This window comes from Solanum verrucosum, unplaced genomic scaffold (assembly GCF_900185275.1).
Source record: "Solanum verrucosum unplaced genomic scaffold, falcon-dt-bn FXZP01000239.1, whole genome shotgun sequence".
Lineage (NCBI taxonomy): Eukaryota > Viridiplantae > Streptophyta > Magnoliopsida > Solanales > Solanaceae > Solanum > Solanum verrucosum.
The window spans coordinates 493,735-518,546 of record NW_026020009.1 but is presented as its reverse complement, the minus strand read 5'-3'; the positions used below and the strand labels follow the sequence as shown (position 1 = coordinate 518,546).

Sequence of the window (24,812 nt, the reverse complement as noted above, 5' to 3'; positions counted from 1 at the left end):
AAATAATTTTGAAATTACTTTTCTTTGATTCAATGATATGAAGAGACAAGAGTGTAGTGTGGAAACTCAAAAAAAAAAATATATATATATATATTACTAATAGTCTTTCTGCTGATTATTATTTAACATACGAATATATGAAGTAACCTTCAAATAGTTTTTAACTACTTTACCACAAAGACTGACTTACTAGTAATATATAAGCTTAAACTTGAATGAAGTAAACTTTTTTGCAACCATACAACACTTAAGAGATGAGATCAAAGCCCTGCTCCAGTAGATTTTGAGCTAATTTCTCATTAGCTGCTTCAGAAGGATGGAATCCGTCCCAGAAGACGTAATCTGTCGCATTAGAGCACGTCCCTATAGACCTTACATTGCAAAGGAACGACGTTTCTAGTGTACCAGTTCCACAACAAGCCCTCCTCGATTCGAAGAATCCTGCAGGGAATTAACAAATGCAGATTGTTAACTGAAAATGTGATACATTCTGTTGAAGTGTGTGACTATCTCATCTAAAAGCAGACCTGAATTGATCTCAGGACCTCTGCCTGCTCTAATACCATGTTGAAGTGTGTGACCATCTCATCTAAAAGCTTTAAGTTGTTATGAGAGCACACTTTTAATAGTTAATTATATTCTCTAACACATTTTCCTTTTTAATACTGAACAACGCGACAGTATATTTGATCAATATAGTCGAGATGAAAAAAGAAAATGTGTTTGAGGAAATTACCACTATCTGTAGGTTTAGTGATCATATCTAAGAGAGGCTGATAGATGTCGAAGACGACAAGTTTGAGGCCTGGAAGTCTGCTCTTCAAACTTTCTGATGTCCGGTTCAGCTTAGCGTTGAAGAAAACAGCATCTTGGTTCAATCTTGCAACACATTGATTGCTTCCTCTACCAAACAAAGTAATTGCTGCTGGCAAACAACCTGTTGGTGGCAGAGTTGTTACTCCAATCTTCCTTGCTCCCATACCATAAAGGTTCTGTTTTTCATACATTGTTGTTGATGTTAAAATATCGATAGTATTTCAATCGAAATTGAAATAGAACATGTCTTAGTTTTAGGATGATCTGATTATGCTTATGAGCATTTTCTATAGACAAGTGGTGCCTACAAATTTCATGCCAAGTGCATCAATATGTGTCGAAAACATAAGACCAGAAGTCTCAAGGATGTTTCATAGAGCCCCCAAAAAACCATATTTTGACTGAGCTTCCACAATATCAATTCTACTTGAACTGTTAGATAATCATAGTCGATAACAACATCTCACTACTACAAAACCATACATGAGATTTGATTTTAACCTCATACGTCTCCTTAGAGATCACGAATAAATTAGTAGACACGAGAAGAGGAGAGGGAAAACAATACCTGAATGAATGTAGTATAAGACTGCATAAGTATATCGGAAAATCGATCAGGTGAGTAGATCCTGTTGAGCATTGGATTAACATAGTAATTCTGAATAAAATCACTGCTTCCTGCACTTAATAGATGGATTCCTCCTGATATTATGTTATTTGCCTGTGTTCTTCCTACTAAATTCACTACTTTTGCTTGCCATTCCCTGTAATATTGTAGCTGTTGTGCCAGTGTAAGTGCACGCTGCAAATTAAACAACATACACCATTCAGAATTTCATTCAGGTTTATTCACATAAGGCCACTCAGGTTTATCAGAAGTTTGGGGTTCGAGTCCTTTAAGTAGAAAAAAAATCTCGTATAAAGTGGCACGAATCCAAATTAGTTGAGATTCCAAAGTGGATACCGAACGGAATTAATGAAAGATAAACCAAAAACAACATTTAATGATTACATTTTATTTTTACAGGGAAAATGCTCAAATATGCTATTAAACTTTGAGAAAATTAAAGACCGGCGCAACTATGTTATCCGTTAAAAGTTTGGCTCATCTATGCCATTTCTGTTTGAGAAAAGACTCATTCGAATTCAGGCTGTTATTTGTTAACTAAAATGGCATAGATGAGCGGAACTTTTAACGGATGACATAAATAGTTTTGCAAAACCGGAACTGTTTTCAGTTAACAAAAAATAGCATGGATGAATCTTTTGTCAAACAGAAATGACATAGATAAGCCAAACTTTTAACGGATAGTATAGATGAAAATTTTCTCAAAATTCAATGACATATTTGAGACTTTTCCCTATTTTATAAAAAAAAACGTTTATCCGGTGCCAAAATTTTGACATTTTGGTCATAAATATACTTTGAGCGATAAAAAAAGGTAGCTCGGTGCAAAAAAAACATTTCGTTCACAGCTAGAAAAATGATATAGACAATCTACCCTGACTCAAATGTAATATTGATTCTACTCCGAAAATCAGTTTTGTCACTTTACTAGTTATAGTGATTACAATATAATTATTATAATATAACAAAAAAATAATTTGATAATTTTATATTATAATAGCTAAAGCCTAAAGGTATCAAATTAACACAAAATTAAAAGGGCGAACAAAGAAATTACTAACATAAAGTTGAGGAGTCCTTTCATAATAACCAGAAGCAGCAGAAGCAAAGTTGACACCAGTCAGTATATTTCTCCCTCTTGCCTCTGGGCTAAGGTAAGCTGGTGGATATGTAGTGAACCCAAGATATTCAGCTGTCCATAATTAACACATGCAAACTATGAGACGATAGATACAATATTTTCGACACAAAACATAAATATACATAAAAAAATATTAAATTTTGACTCAGACTCTTCACTATATATCAATGTTGCATCCGTGTCAGATTCTTCAAAAACACATTAACATTTTTAAGTATCCTGAACAAAATAGCCTACAACTACAAGCTCATAAAATTTTGAATGTAAATTAATAAAATTTTAAATTTTGAATTCGACTCTAATGTTTACCAGTAAAGTCAGTAGCCAGCTTTCCATTGCAGAATCTTCCAGTAGGTCTATGAGTAACAAAATCTCTTCCATAAGGAAGAAAATTAGCCTTGATAAGAGTAGTTAAATTGTTATTATTTCCAACATCAACTACAGAGTCACCAAATATGTTTAATGCTGGAACTAGAGGATCTCCATTTGCCACATAAAAAAACACAACAAGAAAAAATACAATATATTTTGAGAACCTCATTTTTTTTTCAATTGAAATTGTGATTTTTTTTCTTCTTCTCTGTTTTTTGGTGGGGGGTGTTGGTGAATTTAAAGGTCAAAAAGAGAAATAACTGATGGATAGAAAGTTGATTGTTTTTCATGTGAGTATGGGGGCATGTTTGGCACCTCCTAATATTGGTATGTTGGCATTATTAGGCGAATATGTTCGCTCTGTTTTATATTACTTGAGTCATGTTGGTCTGGTGATTAGAGGTAGAGGGGTTCATTCGAACCTATTTTGATGTGAAATCACATTATTTATACATGATTAAAATTTATATATAGTAAATGTTGAATCTTATTCGGCTAGTTTATTTGTTTACTTTTACATATTTTGAACCTCTTGGTGAAAATCCTGACTCTGACATTGCTGGTGATGATCTAAGAATGTTTTAATTATAGGTGTAGTTTACTAAACTAGTCTTATTAATTAATGATGTTTTGGATTTATAAATTTGACTACTATATTATATTACGTAGTTATTTTATATTAAAAGGAAAAATCCTTTTGGCCAGAATGATAAAATAACATATTTTATATTATTTTATTTTATTTTATTTTTTTGAATATTTTGACTCTTTTAATTTTAATATTTTTTAATTAAAAAATAGAAAAAATATCAGTTTATTAAAATAAAAAGAATATTATAGACTTTTTAATTTTCTGACCATTTAGCATTATCCATATTAAAAATAGTATGAAAAAAAAAGATGACAAATCTCTCTTGATTTGCAAAAATTAATTATTTATTTTTAGTATATGGACCAACCAAAATGAAACGAAAACAAATTGTTAAAAAGCTTTGTTTCATTTTTGTCCTTTATTATGAGTTTGTTTAGAGTATGACGATTTATTTATATTTTTAATAAAGGCCTAAGATAAAGATAAACTTTTTTTTTTGAAGAAAACTGAAAGCAAAATTTGCGTGACACAGTGCAAAAATTTTGTTTAAAAACATATGACCTATTTACACTAGAAAAAAGTTTTTTGGCGGCTCAAATTTTGTTAGTTATAACTTTTATGAGTAGTGGCGGCTGGTGGGATTATTTTATTTTTAATCAAAAATTTCAGCTTCAGGTCTTGAGTATGAAGAAAATTATTTTGTTGCATCACCTCAATAGAGGTGTATCTAGAGAGGATTTCATGAGTTCACGTGAATCCATGCCCCTTCTCTTGATTATATATAGTAGTGTTATATTTTTTTAAAAATATTTAAATATAGAGTTGTGAACCCATGTTAAAAGTAGCATATAATAATAAGATGAGCATTGAGTGCACCTCTCTAAGCATAAATAGAAATGTAATTCTTATATTTATCTTATTTTTGTTAGTAACACCCCTCCAAGTGGTTATCGGTAACACTTTTGGCGTTTCAATCAATTTTTCTTTTGTTATTTTTCTTTAAACTTTCAAAATTTAAGTGTGTAACATTGGAAATTTCTAAAAAAAAAATTAGCACAGTAAACTTTTTATCATTAAATTAAATGTGTATATTAAAATTTAACACTAGTAATATTATATATGTTGGACCTATAACTTTTAAAATTTAACAGTTCAATGTTAAGAATGTAAAAGTTAAATCGATCAAATTTATATCTTAGATGCATCTTTTCGTAATAGTGCACCCATCTTCCAAAATCTTGCAGTACACAATTCAAATTTAAACGAAGCTCTAATATGGACTCAAACGAAATGAAAAAACATAATAATTTATGAATACATGAAACTACTTAGAATAAATTTATGTAAAAGAACTTAAATTTGACACACAAATACAAAATGGTAGCAATAAATACTAGAGAAATTCGAGGTAAAAGATAGATATTTGGTCAATTCATGATAGTATATATCAAGGGGGTGGAGATACGAATTATTATTATTATTTTAAAAAAAAATGTTGATTATAAAATTATCTTTGCATATCTATAGGCTACGATTTGAATTAGTTGTGGTATTAATCATTAATACTTGCATAATAAATTGTTTATATTACATTTTGTGCAGTGAATTGTCTTTTATTTTGTCTATCATATTACTAGAAATGAAATTTTGAAACAATAATAATGTTATCTTGTGTAACCTATATATCATAAATTCAAATTGTACAGTCAATCATTAATACTTGAACTAGAGTAAACTGTATGCTTGTATTAATACACTTACAAAATAAATTCAAATTGTGCAATCGATCACTAAGCACCTTTATTTTATTACTAATTTTTTCATTTTATATTATTTGACTTCGACTAATCCGACACACTCTTTAAAAAACTTAAATAGCAATATAATTTGTTAAGCTAATAATCATTTTCTGTACACTACACACCTTTATTTTGTTAAAAAAAAAATCGTTTTGTATTACTTGATCATATTAGTATGACACATTCTTTAGAAAAACATTAATTAGAAATATATTTTATTAAACTAATCATATTCCGTACACTATATGACTTTATTCTATTACTATTTTTTTTTTAATTTTAGATTACTTGATTCATGTTGATATGATATACTCTTCTAGAAAAATTAGTTAGAAATATATTTTGTTGAACTAATCATATTATGTACTTAAGCATTTATGAAGTCAATTGCATTAAATTGGGAAGAGTACCTCCCACAGCTACCTAGAAGCTAAGTATTCAGAGTATCATCACTTTCCTCTTTATTGCTACTGCAAATCTTCATCAGTCTTCAATTCTGTTACCATTAATGTGTATGGCTTGACACTTCCTATATATACTATACTCTACTATCTTCTTTTATTTGTCTTACTTTTTTTAAAAAAAATTCTCTTAGAAAAGAATGTTTCCTTCTTTTTCTAACGTAATATATAGATATATCTTCAAAATTTTCAATTAATATTTATGTTCTTTAATTTTATATGTGAATATATAGAGTTAAAAAATGTTTCACACACCAATTTACTCACAAAAAGCTCAAAACTAACAACCACGTACGATTTATAGTAATGGCAAAACACAACTTTATTTTTCACTTTTAAAACAAAAATTATTTTTTAAAATACTGGTACGAAATTTTCATAATCAATCACCCTCTTAAGATCGCGATATTTGAACATCTTCTTTAAAATAAGACAAACAAATTAAAATTCATACTTATGCTTCAACTACTTACACCAAATTGGGGAGTAATAGGTCATCGAAATTGGGGAGTATGGGGCAATATTGTTGATCGATAGTGCTAGAAGACATAGAGGAGTAGCAATATTGTATAGGAGTAGGGACTTCTTAAAATGGGTCAAAGCTCAACATCCACTTACTTCATTGAATCATACAGATGATTTCAACACATCATTTGATGGTGAGAATATTAAACGTGTTCTTAAAGTTAATCTTGATATTACTATATATTCGAGTACTACACAATTGGTTCTTACGACACAAAAAAAAAGAAGATAAAATATATTTCAGACGGTATAATGATTAATTGATAAAAGGGGTTGAGATTGAATTATGACAAATTTTATGTTTAAAAGACTTTCTATGATCTTAGCAAGAATCGAAAAATTTAGTCTTGGTATCGAAGGTTGTTCCAAGAGATTCTGTCAAGAAACAATGGGCTGAAATTTAGGCTATTCCTTGCAAATTGTGGCTTGTTCTAGTGGTAATTAACAAGATAGTTATATGAATCTCATAAACCTCAAATCATAAATCCTCTTATACATATGATGACAACATGTTGAATTATATAGTACGAGTACTATTCAAAGTAGAGACTCAGACTAGTAAACCTTTTAATATATTAATTTATCAATTATTTTTTTACTTTAAGAAAATATTAATATTTGCAGAAAAAAGAGAGAGTGCAAAATCTTTATTAAAAAAATAAGGAAAGAGATTTTTTTTCAATAATAAAAATATTTTAGACCTTGAATTAAATTATTCAAATCTTTATATTATTAGATAAAAAAAATTATGCAACAAAATCTTAGGTAATGTATTACGTACACATGACTAGTTTATTACCTTAGAAATAACTCTTATAACACTCTTACTATCAGATTCTAATCTTAAACTTAAAAAGATATACCCTATAAAAAAATATTACACACTACATAGTAAGTACATTTTAAAAAAAAAGATTGAGGTCTCTGACTGTAATTTTCTAAATGCTTCATGTGAAGCATTAACCTCAAAAAAGAAAAATAACACAAAATTAATTAATAGAAAAACAATCACAACCTTATTTTTAGTTATTTGAGTGGTTGATTAAACATGTGTTTGATCCTAAATTTTGTAACAATATCAACCTTATTAATCAACAAATCATAACTAAAAATAAGGTTGAGATTGTTTTTCTATTAATTAATTTTGTGCTATTTTTTCTATACCGAGGTTAATGCTTCCCATAAATCTTTTAGAAAATTACGGTCATTAATTTGGGGAAAAGCTTACTTGAGCTAGTTATCATTTTCAAGCTTCTAAACACTTGATCAATGGTATGTTTTTCTCTCTAGTTCTCTTCGCTACTTGTTTACAACCACAAGCATGATTTTGTTTGGGATTAAGAATATTTTATTTTGTGTCTCAAGTTTTTTTTTTTTAAAAAGGAAATTTATACCACTAGATAGTGTGGTTTAGTGACTTTTAATTAATAATAAACATAAAAATTTCTCAATAGAAATAAGTACAAGCAAGAGAGGCTAGAACTTACCTAACCTATCCTAATGAGGTACCTAACCTCTACTACTTCCTTTTACAAATGTATGAACTAAAAAAAAGATAGATTGACCTTCTAAAGTTTAATAATTTTTCTATATTAATCATGATAAAAATTAGTATTGTTTGATACAATTGATTCAGATAAGTATTTAACCTCCTCTTAAGTAATCATGAACACAATATATATATATATATATATATAAGCCTATATGTTGAACTTGAAAGTGGCTTTGAATATTATACTCACTATGTACTTGTTATCACCTGCCAACATAGTTACTGGTTATTGCCTTGACCCCTTAGACAAATAAGAAGAAATTACCTAGTAATTTTTAGAAAAGAAATTCGCTTGAAAATACTTAACAGGACACCTATATATGGAAAGACACAAAATCAGAGGCGGAGTATATATACAATGTCAAAATTGTATAGTAGATGTTGATTTTCTTAGATCTATGTTGCTTTGACTCTTTCAATATGCCATGGGGGGTGTGTCGTATATATCCTCTAAAAGTAGTATATCTTTTCAAGATCCATCACGTGTGCGATAATATTTTTGAAGAGTCTAAACAACATAGTCTACGACTTATCTATATTTGGAATCCCTTAGAGAAAAATCTGAATGAACCAATTCATGAAACTCAAAAATGAAACAAAATCCTAACCTTAATATTTGGTGTAGTGATAAGAAGCGGACCCCGCGGGTTCCAGGGGTTCACTCGAACACCCTCAATAAAAAGTTACACTGTATATATAAGGTAAATTTTCTGTATGTTTGTAGATATATATATATATTTTGAACTCCCTCAATAACAATGAGAAACTGATGGTGCAGTGGCAAGTCTCCCTGAAATTAAGTTTTACTTCAGCAGTTCAAATCTCTGTGACAGCGTTATTATTTCTTTTTTAGTTTCAATTTTTCTTTTTAATTTTCAGAGGCTTATTTACACGTTTATACTTTTATTTTTCGAACCCCTGAACAAAAATCCTGGATCTGCCATTTAGATTATTTTTTTAAAAAAAGTGCTAAAAGTATGGTTTTAAACCCAAAATAATCCAAGGGTCCCATTTCTAAAGGCTTATTTACACGTTTATACTTTTATTTTTTGAATCCCTGAACGAAAATCCTGAATCCGCCACTGGACTGATAGGCATGACAATTTGCAGCCAATCTTTGAGAAGCTAATGCAACACCTCTTTTCAGCTGCTCCTCAGAGAGATTGACCATCATATTGTTGTTGGGTTCTATTGTGGAAATGAATGGAAAATGGATTTGAAAAATAATACTTCCAAATATCTGAAAAAAATTAGCAAGGAGAGATTCCATTCACGTGAATATCTCTATGAAATATGCAAGAATTCATGTAAATATATATAAAGCTAACCAAAATTTAAGAAAACAAAAATAATTGTAGTTTGTCCATTTTTGGGCAAACCCATGAAATTATTTATTTTTTAGTTTACTTTGGAAAACAGACATTAATGGTAGTAGAGACAGTTCACCCATATTTGAACGAAATGTTTTTTTAGACGGGGTCCATATTTTGATATGTTGTGTTGAAAAATGTCCATTTTGATATCGGACTCATAGAACAACCGTGGAGCAAATTAATAAATGGATATCTTTGAAAGCTTTCTCGTTTTTCTATGTGATTACTTTGATGGTTGCATGAATAATACGTACCCATTTTCATGTTAGAAAGAACTCCGTATTACCTTCATTTAAGCAAAATCATAAATTATGGGATATTAAAGAAGGACTAAGTGATGATTTCACTTTAACTGTCGTTTTAATTTTATTTTTTTTAAAAGATTGTTTCAAAATAAGTATCATGAAATTTCAAACCAAGGTAGACAATTGTTTCCAACTGTATTCTTTAACATAAAAGAAGCTATTCTTTATAATAGTGCTCAGTCTTAAAAAAAATCATATCATAAATAGGAATATATTTAGTAAAAAATACAGTCGAGTCATAAAAAGGGCTATGATGAGCCTTTTTAGAGTGACTTTCACGGTTATGATGAACTTTTTTCTCCTATTTCCAAGATCAAATTCCAGTTTTTTCTTATCGAGTGTCTTATTATTTTGCCTTCTCTTAGTACCTGCATACCCAAAAGAGGGCGTTGGTTAAAAAACAATCATTTGATTTTCTTTCTTGCAATCAGTACCGGTGAATGGGATAGGGATAGGAAAAAGAGGGATTTTCATCGTTTGTGGATCACTCGGATAAACACAGTAATTCGCGAAAGGGGAGTATCCTATAGTTATAATTGAAGTTATATTTATTATTTTTCTAACGTAAAAAAAAGAAGTTAAAAAGATACTTAAATTGGAACGTAAATAATATTTTGATAAGTATTTTATGTTAAAATGCAATGTTCTTAAAGGCTTAAAGCTATTTGCATTAAATATAAATTTAAACGAATACTCTTGCTATACTATATAAAATGAAAAAGAATGTAAAAACATAGGTTTTTATGAGTTTGAGATTTAAAGGACATATAATAATAAAAATTAAAATAATATCCCAAAAGATGATGCAAATATTCATTAATTGACCAAAGATAAAACTAGATGACAAATGCAAAAATGTCAAATTTATATTGGCTTGCTAAAGCGAGTTATTAATTTTCCAACTCTTTGATAAGATGAACGATATTTCGACCTAATTTTTACAAAGAGGGTAACAATATCTTGAACTTAACTTTAAAGTACGGAAAAACATTTTTTTTTTGAAAAATAAGTGAATGCTTTATTTATTTTCTGTATTCGATCATATGTAAGATTGGATGAACCAATAGAAAATGGGTATTCACCCACATACATGTATGTATTGAGTAATACAACACATTGAGAAACACTATTTGGCTGGCTATTCTTGTGGAAAATCTTGTGAACTTACTATGGATTTCATCTACAAAGGTCATTCTTTTTCAAACGAAGGAAGTATTTTATTTTATTTATTGTGGTATCATTAAGGCTAAATGATACTAGTATATATATTAATTTAGTATTAATTAAGCAAAATTATCAGTCTTACTGATATCAATATTGTATATAATACTAATTTAGTATCAATTAAGCAAAAATTATCAACCTTAATGAGTGGGGATATGAGCTGTAATTTGTTTTTTGAGAGAATGGGTATTTCTTAAATTACTTTGGATTGGTGTATGAACATGTAATTTTTTGAATTTTATGGTCCATTTATGTAGTTTTTTCAAAAATTAACCCAAATTTAAAATTTGTTGGAGGGGTATCCTTAAGCTAAAAATTAAAGGTTGAGGGTATTTTTAGATTTAAAAGTTGAAGGACGTTATTTGTGAGTCATTTTTTATACATTAGGAATATTTTTGGTCCTTATATGTTGTATAAATTATTTTAGATCGTTGTATGGATCTTATAAACCTCAAATCATAAATCATCTTTTACATATGATGACAACATATTAAATTATGTGATAAATTACGATTCAAAGTGGAGACTCAAACTAGTAAAGCTTTTGATATAGTGATTTATCAGCTTTTTTTTTTACTTTAAGAAAATATTAAGATTTGCAGGAAAAAAAGAGTGCAAAATCTTTATTAATAAATAAAATAAGGAAAGAAAGTGTCACGATCCAAAACAAGTCATGAGTGACACCAACACTTAACCTCCTAAGTGAGCGAACCAAGGAATCCAAACTCCAACATATATCAATAATTCAACTACAAATAACAACAATAATGCGGAAGCTCAAAACTTATTAACGTAGTCAATCAAATAAACTTTTAAAGTCTATTACATGTTATCCCCAAAAACCTGAAAGTCATCACATCAAGGACATTTGTTCTTAAAATACCAAGTCTAAAAGTATTAGAGACCCCAAAATAAGTAAATACGATGGTCCATGTACGAAATTTAAGGACACCATGCCATGACTGAGAGAATCCAGCATGAGCTAGAAGGAATAGCTCACCCTGAAATCTTATGTACTGGAGACTGGCTAGAGCTGAGGGCGAGTCGAAGTCGATGGTACACTTGCTGCACTCCACAAAAGAAAAATGAAGAAAACACAAGTAGGGGTTAGTACAAGGAACACGTACTGAGTAGGTATCATCGGCCAACCCAAAATAGTAACTAATATACAATGAATAATAGTATAAAATCAACTATGCTACTTAGCAGGTGGCAAGCAACGAACAACATGAATCAGTGACAACACTACTAAAGTAAGTACGCAATCAATCACAATATCAAGCACACATATGGGGACTCATGCCTCCACACCACGCTCATTTGGGAAATGGGTTCTTTGAGATTGAGTACATTAAGTTAACTCAATATATTTTTCCTTTAATGTTACCGTGTCGGAACGTGACACTCCGATCCAATAATACCGTATCGGAATGTCGGAACGTGACACTCCGATTCAATTATACCGTGTCGGAACGTGACACTCCAATCCAATTATACCGTGTCGGAACGTGACACTCCGATCCAATAATATCATTAATTTATTTCATCAAGCCTTCTTTATTCAAGGCATCACTTCGATAGAGAGGATTTCAGATAATAAATTTCACGGTCTCAGGATTTTAGACCAATCACAAACCATACAACCACACAATCAAGTACATAGAGAACTTCACAATATCACTCAATACATATCAGTCACTATTAAGAGTCTAACTATCGAAATAGAATGAACCATAACCTACCTCCACTGAAGAACTGAAGTCAGACAAGCTACTTCTCCAATGCTTTTCCCTTCTTCAATGCCTCAGATGATTTCCGATCTATCAAGTATACATGCTTCATAAGTAAACGAGTCTATAAATCCATATTACTATAAGTCTAGCTTAGATTTAAGAGCTAACATCCTAAACTTAAAAGGAAATTCAATTATTTTCCTCCAGTTCCATTGGTCCAGCTTCAACCCAAGACAACATACCCTTAGCTTATTTTCCATTAGTGCTCACGTGAGTATAGAGAGGAATAGCCATGTCAACTCAATCTCTATTTAGAAACGATGTGTGACCCATCTTACCATTTTCTAAGTTAATTTTCCTCACCTATTTAACATAACCAGCTCACTGGAAATTAATTCATTAATGGCAGACAAATTTGTCTCCAACCCAACACCACTATCCATCTTATCTTCTTGTCCAACCTTAATTATATAACCATAATTATCACCCCTACTATTAATACCTCAAATTCAACCTAATAGTTAATTACATATTTCAATGTATCAAATTATAATTTATAATAAGGTAAAAGAATTTTAATGTTTAAAAGTTCAAGCCACTGGTTACGAAACCAGTGGCAGTGAACACTTCCACCTGAACGCCTATACTTTAACATTCCAATTCTTTACATCATTAATGGTTGGCCTAACTTTCCTCTCAGCCATCATCTAACAACAATACTATACATATGCCCACTTCACTTTATAATATATTAATAATAATAAATAAATAAATAAAAATCAGCACTTTAATTCATGAATGCAGTGAATCAAATTAAGTATTTTGCATCCCACTAACAAAACCAATCAACTAGAACCTATATTATCATATGCTTAAACCATGGACCTCACTCACTGCTACTCAACCAATTATTAAATTAATTATACCGCCACAACAACCAAACTCAATTCATTAGCCTTTACTCAGTATACTATATATATAATTTGCCGACAATGTTTTCTATGGAACCTAGTTGAATTGCAATACGGGAGAAGTCACTTACACAATAAATTCCAATAGCATCTACCGTTCTCTAATCAATAAAGTACATGCATATCATTAATATAACTAGGAGAGATTAAGGTAAGAAAAATCACCTGAAGCCGTTTCTAGAACTGGTTTTTCTCACAATCGTGCAGCTCCTCTCTATTTTAATTTTCTCCCTTTTCTACAGATCAGTTACCACCCTAATTATCATATAACCAATTATAAAAAGTGATAACAGTGACTCACTATTTGTTTTAATGCTATCTTCTATAACCACCAACTAATTTAATTATAAAAACTACCCCACTAATTTCATAATTGTAATTTCGAATAGTCCAAAATATCCATTTAAAGTCTATCGGAAGAGTTTTTTACGAAATACAAAGTTTTAGTACTCAAAACGACCAAATGGGTCTTTACAGATTTGTTTTTCAATAGTAAAAATATTTTAGATCTTGAATTAAACTACTTAAATCTTCATACTATTAGATAAAAAAATTTATGTAACAAGATCTAAGGTAATGTATTACATACACATGACTAACTTATTACCTTAGAAATAACTCTAATAGCACTATTACTATCATATTTTTATTTTAAATTTAAAACATTACTCTAATAACACTATTACTATTAGATATTTATATTAAATTTAAAACATTATACCTTATAAAAATATTACACTACTACATAGTAATTTTCTAAATGTTTTCTGTGAAATATTAACCTCAAAAGAAAGAAAAAAAGCACAAAATTAATTAATAGAAAACAATCTCATTCTTATTTTTAGTTATTTGGTGGTTGGTTGGTTGATTATATGTGTGTTTGTTCCTATTTAGAAACAAACACACATCTAATCAACCAGCCAACCAAATAACTAAAAATAAGGATGAGATTGTTATTTTATTAATTAATTTTTAATCTTTCAAACCCTTTCAATGATATGTTTCTCTATAATTTCTCCCTTACTCGTTTACAACCACAAACACAATTTTATTTGGACTAAGAATATTTTATTTTATGTCTCAAATTGATATATATTTTATATGATTAAAACAATTATATATATCCATATTCATATGTGGATCTAATAATATAACATATGAATTCATGTAAAATATGGAGTTGAAGGAGTATGGATGGTAAGAGAATATTTTTACCATGTTATGCAATTAAAAAAGATCACTAATTTACAATATTACAAAGTTTATTCCTCTAATGTGTTCACTCTATATATTTTTAGAGGAGTAAATTAATAATTTAATATTTAAAGTTTTTATATTTTTCAAATTTAATATTTATTAAAAATTTAAAAATTTCACACACGTGTGTGAAAAATTATTAAAATTTAAAAATTGAATTCGGTAACTATAAATTATATATCTACTCGTGTGCTTTTAGCTACTAATTTTTATTTGGTTGTCCATGACTTTTTATTTATTTGTTTCATTTTAGTACTTTATTTTCCCATAAAAAGATAAATATAATTATATAATATATGCTATTAATATTTGTATATGATTTTTATTCGTGGTTATATCAATAAATATATGTGGAGACGTGTTTCATAACAAACATGGTTATCACAAACAATAATTTAATAATTCGTCTTTGTTAATCATGATAAAGATCAGTATTATTTGATATAACTCGTTCAGATAAGCATGTGAGCCTCCTCTTTAATAATTATGAACGTAATATATGTGCAACTAATTACTACGCTTTGTCATTAATAGTTAAAGTTGCTATGTCACAAGCCCAAAACCTTCGAACATATACATTATATTTATTATTTTTCTAAGGTTAAAAAAAAGTTAAAATGATACTTAAATTGGAACAGAAAGAATAATTTGATAAGTAATTTTTTAATGTTAAAATGCAATGTTCTTAAAGGCTTAAAGCTATTTGCATTAAATATAAATTTAAACGAATACTCTTGCTATACCATATAAAATGAAAAAGAAGTAAAAACATAGGTTTTATGAGTTTGAGATTTAAATGACATATAATAACAAAAAATAAAATAATATCCCACAAGATGATGCAAATATTCATTAATAATTGACCAAAGATAAAACTAGATGACAAATGCAAAAATATCAAATTTAGATTGGCTTGCTAAAGCGAGTTAATTTTCTACATCTTTGATAAGATAAGCGATATTTCGACCTAATTTTTACAAAGAGGGTAACAATACTTAACTTTTAGTACATGTTCGATACGACGAAAAATATTGTTTTTAGGAAAATAAATGAATTGCTTTATTTATTTTTTTGTATTCGATAATACGTAAGATTGCATATTGAACCAATAGAAAAATCGGTATTCACCCACATACATATATGCATCGCGTTTACAAGTAAACAAGTGTTTTTTTATGCCTTATAGTCGGGATTCATTCGAACCCTCTTCGGCGGAAAATTATATTATTTATATATGGTTAAAATAAACTTTTAGGTATATATAGTAGATGCCGAACCCCCTTCAGCTACTTCGTGTGTCTATTTCTTCAGATTTTGAACCCCTTATTAAAAATTCTGACTCTGCCACTGCATGGAGTGTTATGGGGTGACTCTTATTAGAGTCTAGCAATAGTAGTATGGTAATGTTTAAAGCTAGAGTTCAATCACAATATCTTCATTACTTCAACAAATACTAAGTTTTTTTTGGTTTTCCACCCGGTGTCCAGTGTCCACATTGAAGCCCGATTAAATTTGGATTCGCTCCGGGAAGTCCCACATTGGACGGTAAAACGCTCCCTAACAAAGGGGACTCCGTACCCGAGTCTTACCACTCTACCACAACCCTTGTTCGTAACAAATACTAAGTTGATATTGTATGTAGACTTGGAAGAAAAATGATTGAGTACTTACCACTCTACCACAACCCTTGTTCGTAACAAATACTAAGTTGATATTGTATGTAGACTTGGAAGAAAAATGATTTTCTCCTTTACAAAGAGAATATGTTAGCCTATAAGATGTCGTATCTATATTGAGTAATATAACACATTGAGAAACACTATATGTCTTGGCTACTCTTGTGGAAAATTTTGTTAACTTATTTTGGATTCCATCTACAAAGACAACATTTGTTTATTATCTCTATTATTTGAATACCTATTGAATCTAATAGGATACTATTTTTGTAATTGTTATAGAGGGACTAAATCTACTTTGGTGAAGAAAATGTTGACTAGTATAAATTTTTTGAGCTAATTTCCCCAATGATAATGAACTCATCAATTTTGTGCAGACAGATAAAAGACATGTAACAAACAAGCAGCAAAAATCGATTGACAATTCTTCGATATCTCTTCATAGATAAATAGTGCTAAGACAATCTGAAAGCTGTATAGCTTTGGTAACATGATTTTTTACGTGCAAGTTATAGTAAAGTATAAGTTATCCAATATATATATGATATATGTCTTCTTGAAACAATTAAATCATATAAACTAAAAAATCTGGACATATGTTGCCAAACATTTGTAAATAAGAGATGTCTCAACCGATGCAGTGTGAAAGCCAAAATGACAATATTCTCCCGGATGTATATATATCCTTAGACATCATCTGATCGAAATGATCATATGTTTGTACCTCCAACTAAAAGAGATGTGTTTTAATTTGGTATTATCCATAACTTTATCAACTACACAAAAAATACAATAAGATGTGAGCTACTTGGGGTAGTTCACCAATACTGTGCGAAACGAAGGCTATTTACCTGGTAATACTATACAAGAAAAGATAAAATAAATTGGAGTGAAGAAGTCATGACAATTACTACTATAAATATCATGTCAAAACATTTTGATAGAAAGAAACAACAAGTAATAACAAGCATTGAAAGGACAAGAAATTCCATGAGAAAACTACGACTACTAGAATGGAAAAATAAACGAGACTACGTCCTACTAGCTACCTACTAACTAACCCTAGCTTCCACTTTAATTTGTTTCTTCAACAACCTCCTATTAATCAACCAAACACGGAAAAAGTATAAGAACATTTTCCAAAAAATATTTCCTCCGTAGTATCGAACACGCCCTTAAATATCCATATTGAAACTTAACCTATACTACATATCATTGTACCTTGTACTTTAGGAAATCTATAAGCTTCCATGTTTTTTGAAAATATGAACTAGGTTAGGACAAGGGTAAAACCTTAATAAGTACATGAAAAATAGAAAATAAACCTAGAGCTACTAAAAATAACAAATTCCTCACTAACCAAAACACTTGAAGATTCAATGCAAATATTTGGTCATTAATAAATATCTGTCTAATCAACACCCTTCCCATAAATAAGCTTGCAATATGGTTCAATATTTGTTAAAGCAAAGTAAGGAAATAATGGCAGAAAATAAGTAACTTTCAAGAACATGTTTTAAATGTCATCTCAAATTCGACTGTATAACCTGCAGCATGAATGCAACATCCCGACAATAGAGATGTCAATACGAAAGAAATGTACTTCAATATAGCCCCGTAGGCAATCTAGACTTCTGTTGAAGATGAAGTAGTATGACTACTTCACAAAAGTATACATAGCTGCATGCACAAAATTCATCTAGAGAAGATATTTGAAGACAAATTTAAAAGAAGAAACACTGGATTTAAAAAGGTCTGCATTAAGTTAAGCTGTCTATAATATAAAGTCATATAGAGACTAATAAATCCCTCATAATGAAGGTAAATAGAGACGGTCTAGATTGTAACAAAGCAGAAAGATATGGACTCCATGCAGACAAGGAGTCTAGTAGGGTTGCCACGCCAGATGGTATGACAACCCTTGCTTACTCTACTACCCTAACCTCAACTACTACACCCCCCCCCCCCTTACCCCCTAGTAACTTCTATCTATCTTTGCTAAAGATAAATATGTCAGCAGCAGCATTGCTCAGTCAGTTGACTGCAACTTCTGGTGCAGAGAGAAAACTTGGCTGAAGCGACTCTTGGCTGGAAACTTTTGCGTTAGAGAGCTTGAGCACCTCGACAGCTTCCTCCACCTTGGCTGCCAGAGATTCTGGAGACTCCAACAGTAATAGCAGTTCAGCGTTGTCCATCTCCAACAGCATTCCAGTTATCTTGGAAGCAAGCTCAGGCTGCAGAAAAAATGTTACGTTAGTTAGTTTGTTAGTTAATAAGATAGTTTTGATAATTCTCTGGATGTCAGAAGACCAATATAAAAGAAAAAGGAAAGCAAGAAAGAAAATCAATCACCTTATGTTTACCAACAAGAGGATAAAGGCGCTCGCCAAGTATCTGTTTCTGCTGATCAGAATTAGCAGAAGCAAGCAAGGTACTCAGCATTTCAGTACCATCAGCAGCAGATCCAACTGCCATAGAACCAGCATTTGATACAAAAGATCCTCTGGTCACATCACGAGTCTGGCCATTCGGCGCAAATCTGACCTGCCCAGCACGCTGCAAGCATGAAATTTTTTTGGGAGTATTAGTGATACTTAGGCCACTTTTGAAGCTAAACCACTTTTCAAACCTAACCAACTAAGATGGAACTTTTGAAAATCTCAGTTGTATAACCAATTCACTTGCATTTGGACATCAAGATTTTCAATTTATGTAAAATAGGTATGGAGGTTCAACTACCTGAGAATCTTTCGATGACACCGCTGGTTGACCTGATGGCTGCACATTGGTCACATTTGAAGCTGGCATATATCCATTCATCCTTCCCCTGTTCTGCCGATATGGTCGATAAGTATTAGGAATCTGAAAAATAAGATGCAAGCTGTAACCTCCTTCACCATAAATCTAAACAAAAGCATGTCAATTCAATTTAACATGTCTGGAATTGCTTCTAAAAGGATAAAGAATTTGTGTGTTCAATTATGAACCCAATTGACCCTACAAAAAACTCCAAGAAGTGGAGAAAGTATAGATGGCCAAGTGCTATGACTCTTTACAGGGACTAACCATGGGAACTGGAGCAGGTTGATAGCTAGGTCTGGGGGTGTTTGTGAACCCATTAGTACCCCAACCTGGCCTCATAGCAAGAGACTGATACATCAGCCCAGGTCGTGCTGGTACTTGAGGAACAACACCATGGCCTGGATAGTAAAGGGGAGGATATGCGCCAGGATACATAGCTGAAGCTCCTGTTAGCCCAGCGAGTCGTTGTGCGTGTTGTAGCTGTAACTGCGCCTGTCTTTCCTCTTTCCTTTGAGCAATAGCCACATACAACGGCTTTCGGTGCAGCATAAATCCTGTGAAACATCTCACAAAAATAAGTATCATATCATACAGTGTAATCACTTAATGATGAATTGGATACTTGAAGATCATGGCATCTAACTAATCATATGGCATGTAAATCACTCAATTCAAGAATGGAAATTGTCCTTATGTTGAAGAGTAGGTGAAGAATACAAAAGAGGAAATATGCGAGAAAATAGACTTTCCAAAATTGAAGCACATTTATTGGGTGACAACGTACATGCAAACATGGTGTGATATAAGCACATAAACATATACTTGACCAATAGTATACACAGGCTTAGCCTGATTCGTCTATCTATTTGTCTAATTACTTGCAAAATGACTGGAATATATTTAGGCTTCTTGTAAAATCAAACTAGTCAAAAGTTCGCAAAACTTCACAGAACTAAGGAACACAATGAAAAGAAATTTCAGTCAAATTAATTAGTAAACGAATAGAGAAGAAATAAAGCATTGAAACATGCGGCATCAGAGTTTTTGGTGCATGATACTATGATCTGGAGCATACTGAAAATGTATGACTCACCATAAAAAGTATTCACAGCGTTATAGGCCTCCTCTGCTGTGGAGAAGCATACAAACCCAAAACCCTTGCTCAAACCTTTCTCATCTTGCATAACTTTCGCAGAAGTAATTGTGCCACATTGGCTAAACAGTTGGTGCAGCTCATACTCAGTGACATCATCATCAATATTCTTGACATACACATTTGAACCCTGACATGATAATTCAAGTATTTTCATAAACAGATCATAAATAATTAATTCTCTTTTAGTTATAAAGAAATGAGAATGAGTACCTGATATTTCACTATCTGTTCCCTCCTTCTCTCTTCAAAAAGGCGCTTCAGAAGTTGTTTGCGCTCTGCTTTCTTTTGTGCTCTCGCTACATACAAGGTCTTGGAGCCTATTTAATGAATATATTTCACCGCACAAAATTATAAATAGCATGGCTGCAATCACATTTAAGAATACAACAACATCAGAAAGCTAGGACTTACCAACAGGTGATCCGTTCATTGCTTCTGCAGCTTTCCTAGCATCATCTGGATTGTCAAAGTTGACAAATCCAAAACCCTTTGGAGCTCCACTCTCATCTTTAGCAATAACAAGGCTAATTATCGTCCCAAACCCAGAGAACTTTTCTCTAAGATACTCCTCTGAGATGTCAACGTCCAAGTTCTTGAAGTACAAATTTGTGTACTTAGCATCAGGATTGGGCGAAACCCGGTCAGTTTTTTTGACAAACTTCCCAACATACCTATGCCATCAATGCAAGATATCATAAATAAATAGACTAGAATAAAAAAAAATGTAAACAAAGAAAACAAATAATTCATCTAAGGTCATCATAATTGCAATATGGAAAGCTAGATGATTGCAACGGATATGGAAATGCTCATACATCTGTTTGTCTCCAGCCATGATCCCATTAAGCTTCTCAATAGCAGCATCGGCAGACTCCTCCGACCCAAACTGGACAAAGCCATATCCCTTACTCTTTCCGTCCTCATGAGTGACAATTTTACAAGATAAGATATTTCCGAACTTTTGAAACATTTCTTGAAGCTTTGCATTGTCAATTGTATCACTTATGTTCTGTAAAATTACAATTTAGATATATAAATCAAAATAGAGAACCTGTTAAGATCTCAAATCAATTGAATACTATTCACTCAGTCAAAGCTTGATGATACCTTGATGAACACGTTTCCTTTACCACTTCGTCTCGCATCAGGGTCACGCAGAGACCAACTAACCCTCATAACCTTTCCATTGAGGGTGGAGTTGTTTTTAACCTCAATAGCACGTATAGCTGCTCATAGGTTTCAGAAGGAAAAAAAAAAACAGAAGCTTTCCAAGTCAAAAATCAAGCCAATCAACTTTCATGAATCAGTGAAAAAACTTAATAGCACATTGAACACAATCAGAAAAGGTTAGCTCATGCTTGGACTCCAAAATCGCAGGTCAGATCACATCCACTAATCCACAACATTTCATGAATGATACGAGTTGCAAGCCAATAAAAGTAACTAAACAACAGTTGATGAAGTTTGTATTGATACAGCATTCTCAACTTTCTAGAAGGACAAAGAAACTAGACGACCAAAAAAATTAAGCAAAAATTATTAACAGACCTAATTTTGGAATCACTAAGATCATCCAACCAGTGAAATCATCTAGGGTCTAAAAGGGATCATTAAATGTTAAAAAGGATCTAACTTGTAATGAAAACTACCAGGACGACTCATACCGCAAAAAAAACAATAAACTTCTGGTTATAACTGATAAAATCTCAAGATCTACAACTATATACTCTTCATATCACAGAGCACCAACTAACATATAACAGCTACCATCAGTGACAGATCAAATCAGGTGACTTGAAACAGAAAAATCACACAAATAAAAATAGTCAAATCCTCAAGATTTAATATTATATATTTCTCCGATCAGAAGACAACTCATTTAATAGTATATTAAAATCAACATCATACCTGAGGAAATAGGAAATAATTTTTTTATCTTTTTTAAAAAAAAAAATCACATTCGACCAGTCACTGTCTATTTTTTTTCTCACTCTCAGACAATCTGATTATTCTATTGATCCATTTAAACAACATCCAAACATCACCATGAATTCGCAACACAAATACAATCAATTTCTGATTTGACAAATAGAGTAAAAAACTTGAGTTAGAGAGGTGTCCGTAAACACACAAAAGTCCAAAATCACAAAACTTGTATATCCAAGCCTATTCAGTTTTTGATTGATTAATCATGACACAAAAAAATGTATATCAGATTCCATTCAGTTATCAATTGATCAATCATGACACAAAACATGTATATCCAAGTCTATTAATTTATCAATTGATCAATGACGACACAGAACTTGTATATCAGAGTCCATTCAGTCATCGATTGATCAATCATGACATAAAAAACGTATATCAAAGTACATTCAGTTATCGACTGATCAATCATGACACAACTTATACATCAAAAACTCAATCCAATTACCGATTTCTCAATCATGAATCAATTCAACACGAACTCCAAATCAAAATTCAACATGCAAATCAAAATCAAACGAATTTAAAAACCGATCAAACGATCTAAGTAGCATTTTAATCGATAAAATCAACACATATACAACCACAGACCCTAGCAATCAATGCAGATACATGAAAGAAAAAAAAATTGACACGAGATATACCATCCTGAGGAGAAACAAAGTTGACGTAGCCGTAACAGAGAGAACGTCCAGTCGATGAATCACGGCAGACGCGAACGGAAGCAAGGCTTTTAAACTCTGAAAAAAAATCAAATAGTTGTCCATCGGAAACATCGTGGTGAAGATCACCAACGTACAATGATGATGGCGTTGCAAGGACAGTCGGAGGAACCGCCATTGACGCCGGCAACAAAATTCAAAAGAAAAAAAGCGTTTCGTTTCGGAATTGGTGTTTTTGCTTTTGCGATACTAAAACGGAGAGAAACAGAACGAAGAAAGAGTGAGTGAGTGAGAGAGAGAGAAGTGGCGTTCGCTTATAAAGGAGTGCTTATTAATTCTGGGATGAGAACGGAATTAATAGGGGCAATTATGGAAAATTTGGGAAATTTTAAGGTAGAAGAAGGAAAAAGGGCAAAATTGAGTATGAAAAAAGAGTACTAAAACGTGAACAAAGAGAAATTTTGCATGAAAATTTCCCTTTCAAGGAAATTCTACCAAACACAGCTTAAGAATTAGAAGAAGGGGACACGTGTCAACACGCTCCCTTAACAAGGGAGTGTTTACTCAACTTCTCCAACTAATTTTGTGGATTTGAACAAAACTAATTTAGTCTAATTTTCATTATTATTCTTATTCTTTTCCTCTTTATTCATTTATCATTATTACTTTGTTATAGAGATAATATCATATGGAAAAAAATGGTCTGTTTGAATGTAATTTTGTTTGTTGCTCTCTTTGTTTTAAATTTAGTTATCTAATTTTAATTTGATATGAAATTTATTTATTTGCTTTTGACTTTGACCAAGATGTATAAGGAAAAAAAAATTAATTTTTTTTTGTAATCTTAAATTAAAGATATGGAGAATGTATCAATATGTTTATTTATTCTTGTGATCTTAAACATGTCACCTGAAAGTTGGTGATTGTAAAATTTGAGAAATTACTAGTTAGTAGGTAATTACAGATTTTGAAAAATTTTAAAGCAATTTAGTCAATATATTTTTCAGCATGTCGTAATTTTTTTTTGCTTGTATATGAGCATCATACTTTCATTATAAACAAACTTAAAATCATACAAACTAATTATGTGATGAACAAGTTAATTTACGAGTTGCTTTTCGTATTTCAAAATCTAAACAATTTTTGTAGGGTAATTTTTTCATATGCTTTTTAGATATTTTAAATTGTTAATTATTGTGACTTATAATAATTTTTATGTAATTGCTATTTTATTTCAAAAAGAATAACTTAAAAGATTATATGTCTACATTTACTATCAAAATTTAAAATTTTAATTTTTGAAGTTTTAATTGTGTTACGTAAACTAAAACAAAGAAAATAAATAATAATTTTGTAAAATAAGTTTATCATTGCAAAAATTATACTTTTATATTTATGTCCTTTTTAATTAAACATACATACAAGTGTTATACAAATTATCATTCTAAGATCAATAAAAGCTACGCCTTAATTTAGAACTTATCAAATTAAAAAAAATCAATATCAAATTTATAAAATTTAATTCCTATTTTTTCCTTTATTTAGAAGTACTTTATTTACTAATATATGAGTAATTTATTAAATTAAAAATATTAGTTTTGCCAGATATATTTAAATTTATTATGTAATCTCACCGGTCAAAGATAAAAGATTACTTGAGTAATTTTTTCCTCTTTCATATAATGCAAGTTTGACTTTGTTAAGTCAATTTGGTAGAAGAAAAAGTGAAATAAAAACAAATGCGGTTAACAAGCAAACACCACATATTAAATGTCGAAATA

The 24,812-nt window shown here is 30.8% G+C and overlaps 2 protein-coding genes across 2 annotated transcripts; both read right to left on the bottom strand.

Moving 5' to 3' along the window:
- Positions 1 to 232: 232 nt before the first annotated feature.
- Positions 233 to 3,193, bottom strand: LOC125819767 (GDSL esterase/lipase At5g03820-like). The gene is made up of 5 exons (XM_049499210.1): positions 2,895 to 3,193; positions 2,506 to 2,636; positions 1,385 to 1,618; positions 737 to 992; positions 233 to 441 (listed from the first exon to the last, which is right to left on the bottom strand). Exons 1-5 carry the CDS (start codon positions 3,124 to 3,126, stop codon positions 248 to 250), a joined length of 1,047 nt encoding a protein of 348 aa, XP_049355167.1. The 5' UTR covers positions 3,127 to 3,193; the 3' UTR covers positions 233 to 247.
- Positions 3,194 to 18,388: 15,195 nt separating this feature from the next.
- On the bottom strand, positions 18,389 to 23,288 carry LOC125819764 (polyadenylate-binding protein 7-like). Its single transcript, XM_049499207.1, has 10 exons — positions 23,014 to 23,288; positions 21,491 to 21,609; positions 21,199 to 21,392; positions 20,795 to 21,054; positions 20,594 to 20,700; positions 20,321 to 20,510; positions 19,492 to 19,781; positions 19,165 to 19,287; positions 18,778 to 18,981; positions 18,389 to 18,659 (listed from the first exon to the last, which is right to left on the bottom strand). Exons 1-10 carry the CDS (start codon positions 23,207 to 23,209, stop codon positions 18,459 to 18,461), a joined length of 1,884 nt encoding a protein of 627 aa, XP_049355164.1. The 5' UTR covers positions 23,210 to 23,288; the 3' UTR covers positions 18,389 to 18,458.
- Positions 23,289 to 24,812: the final 1,524 nt, after the last annotated feature.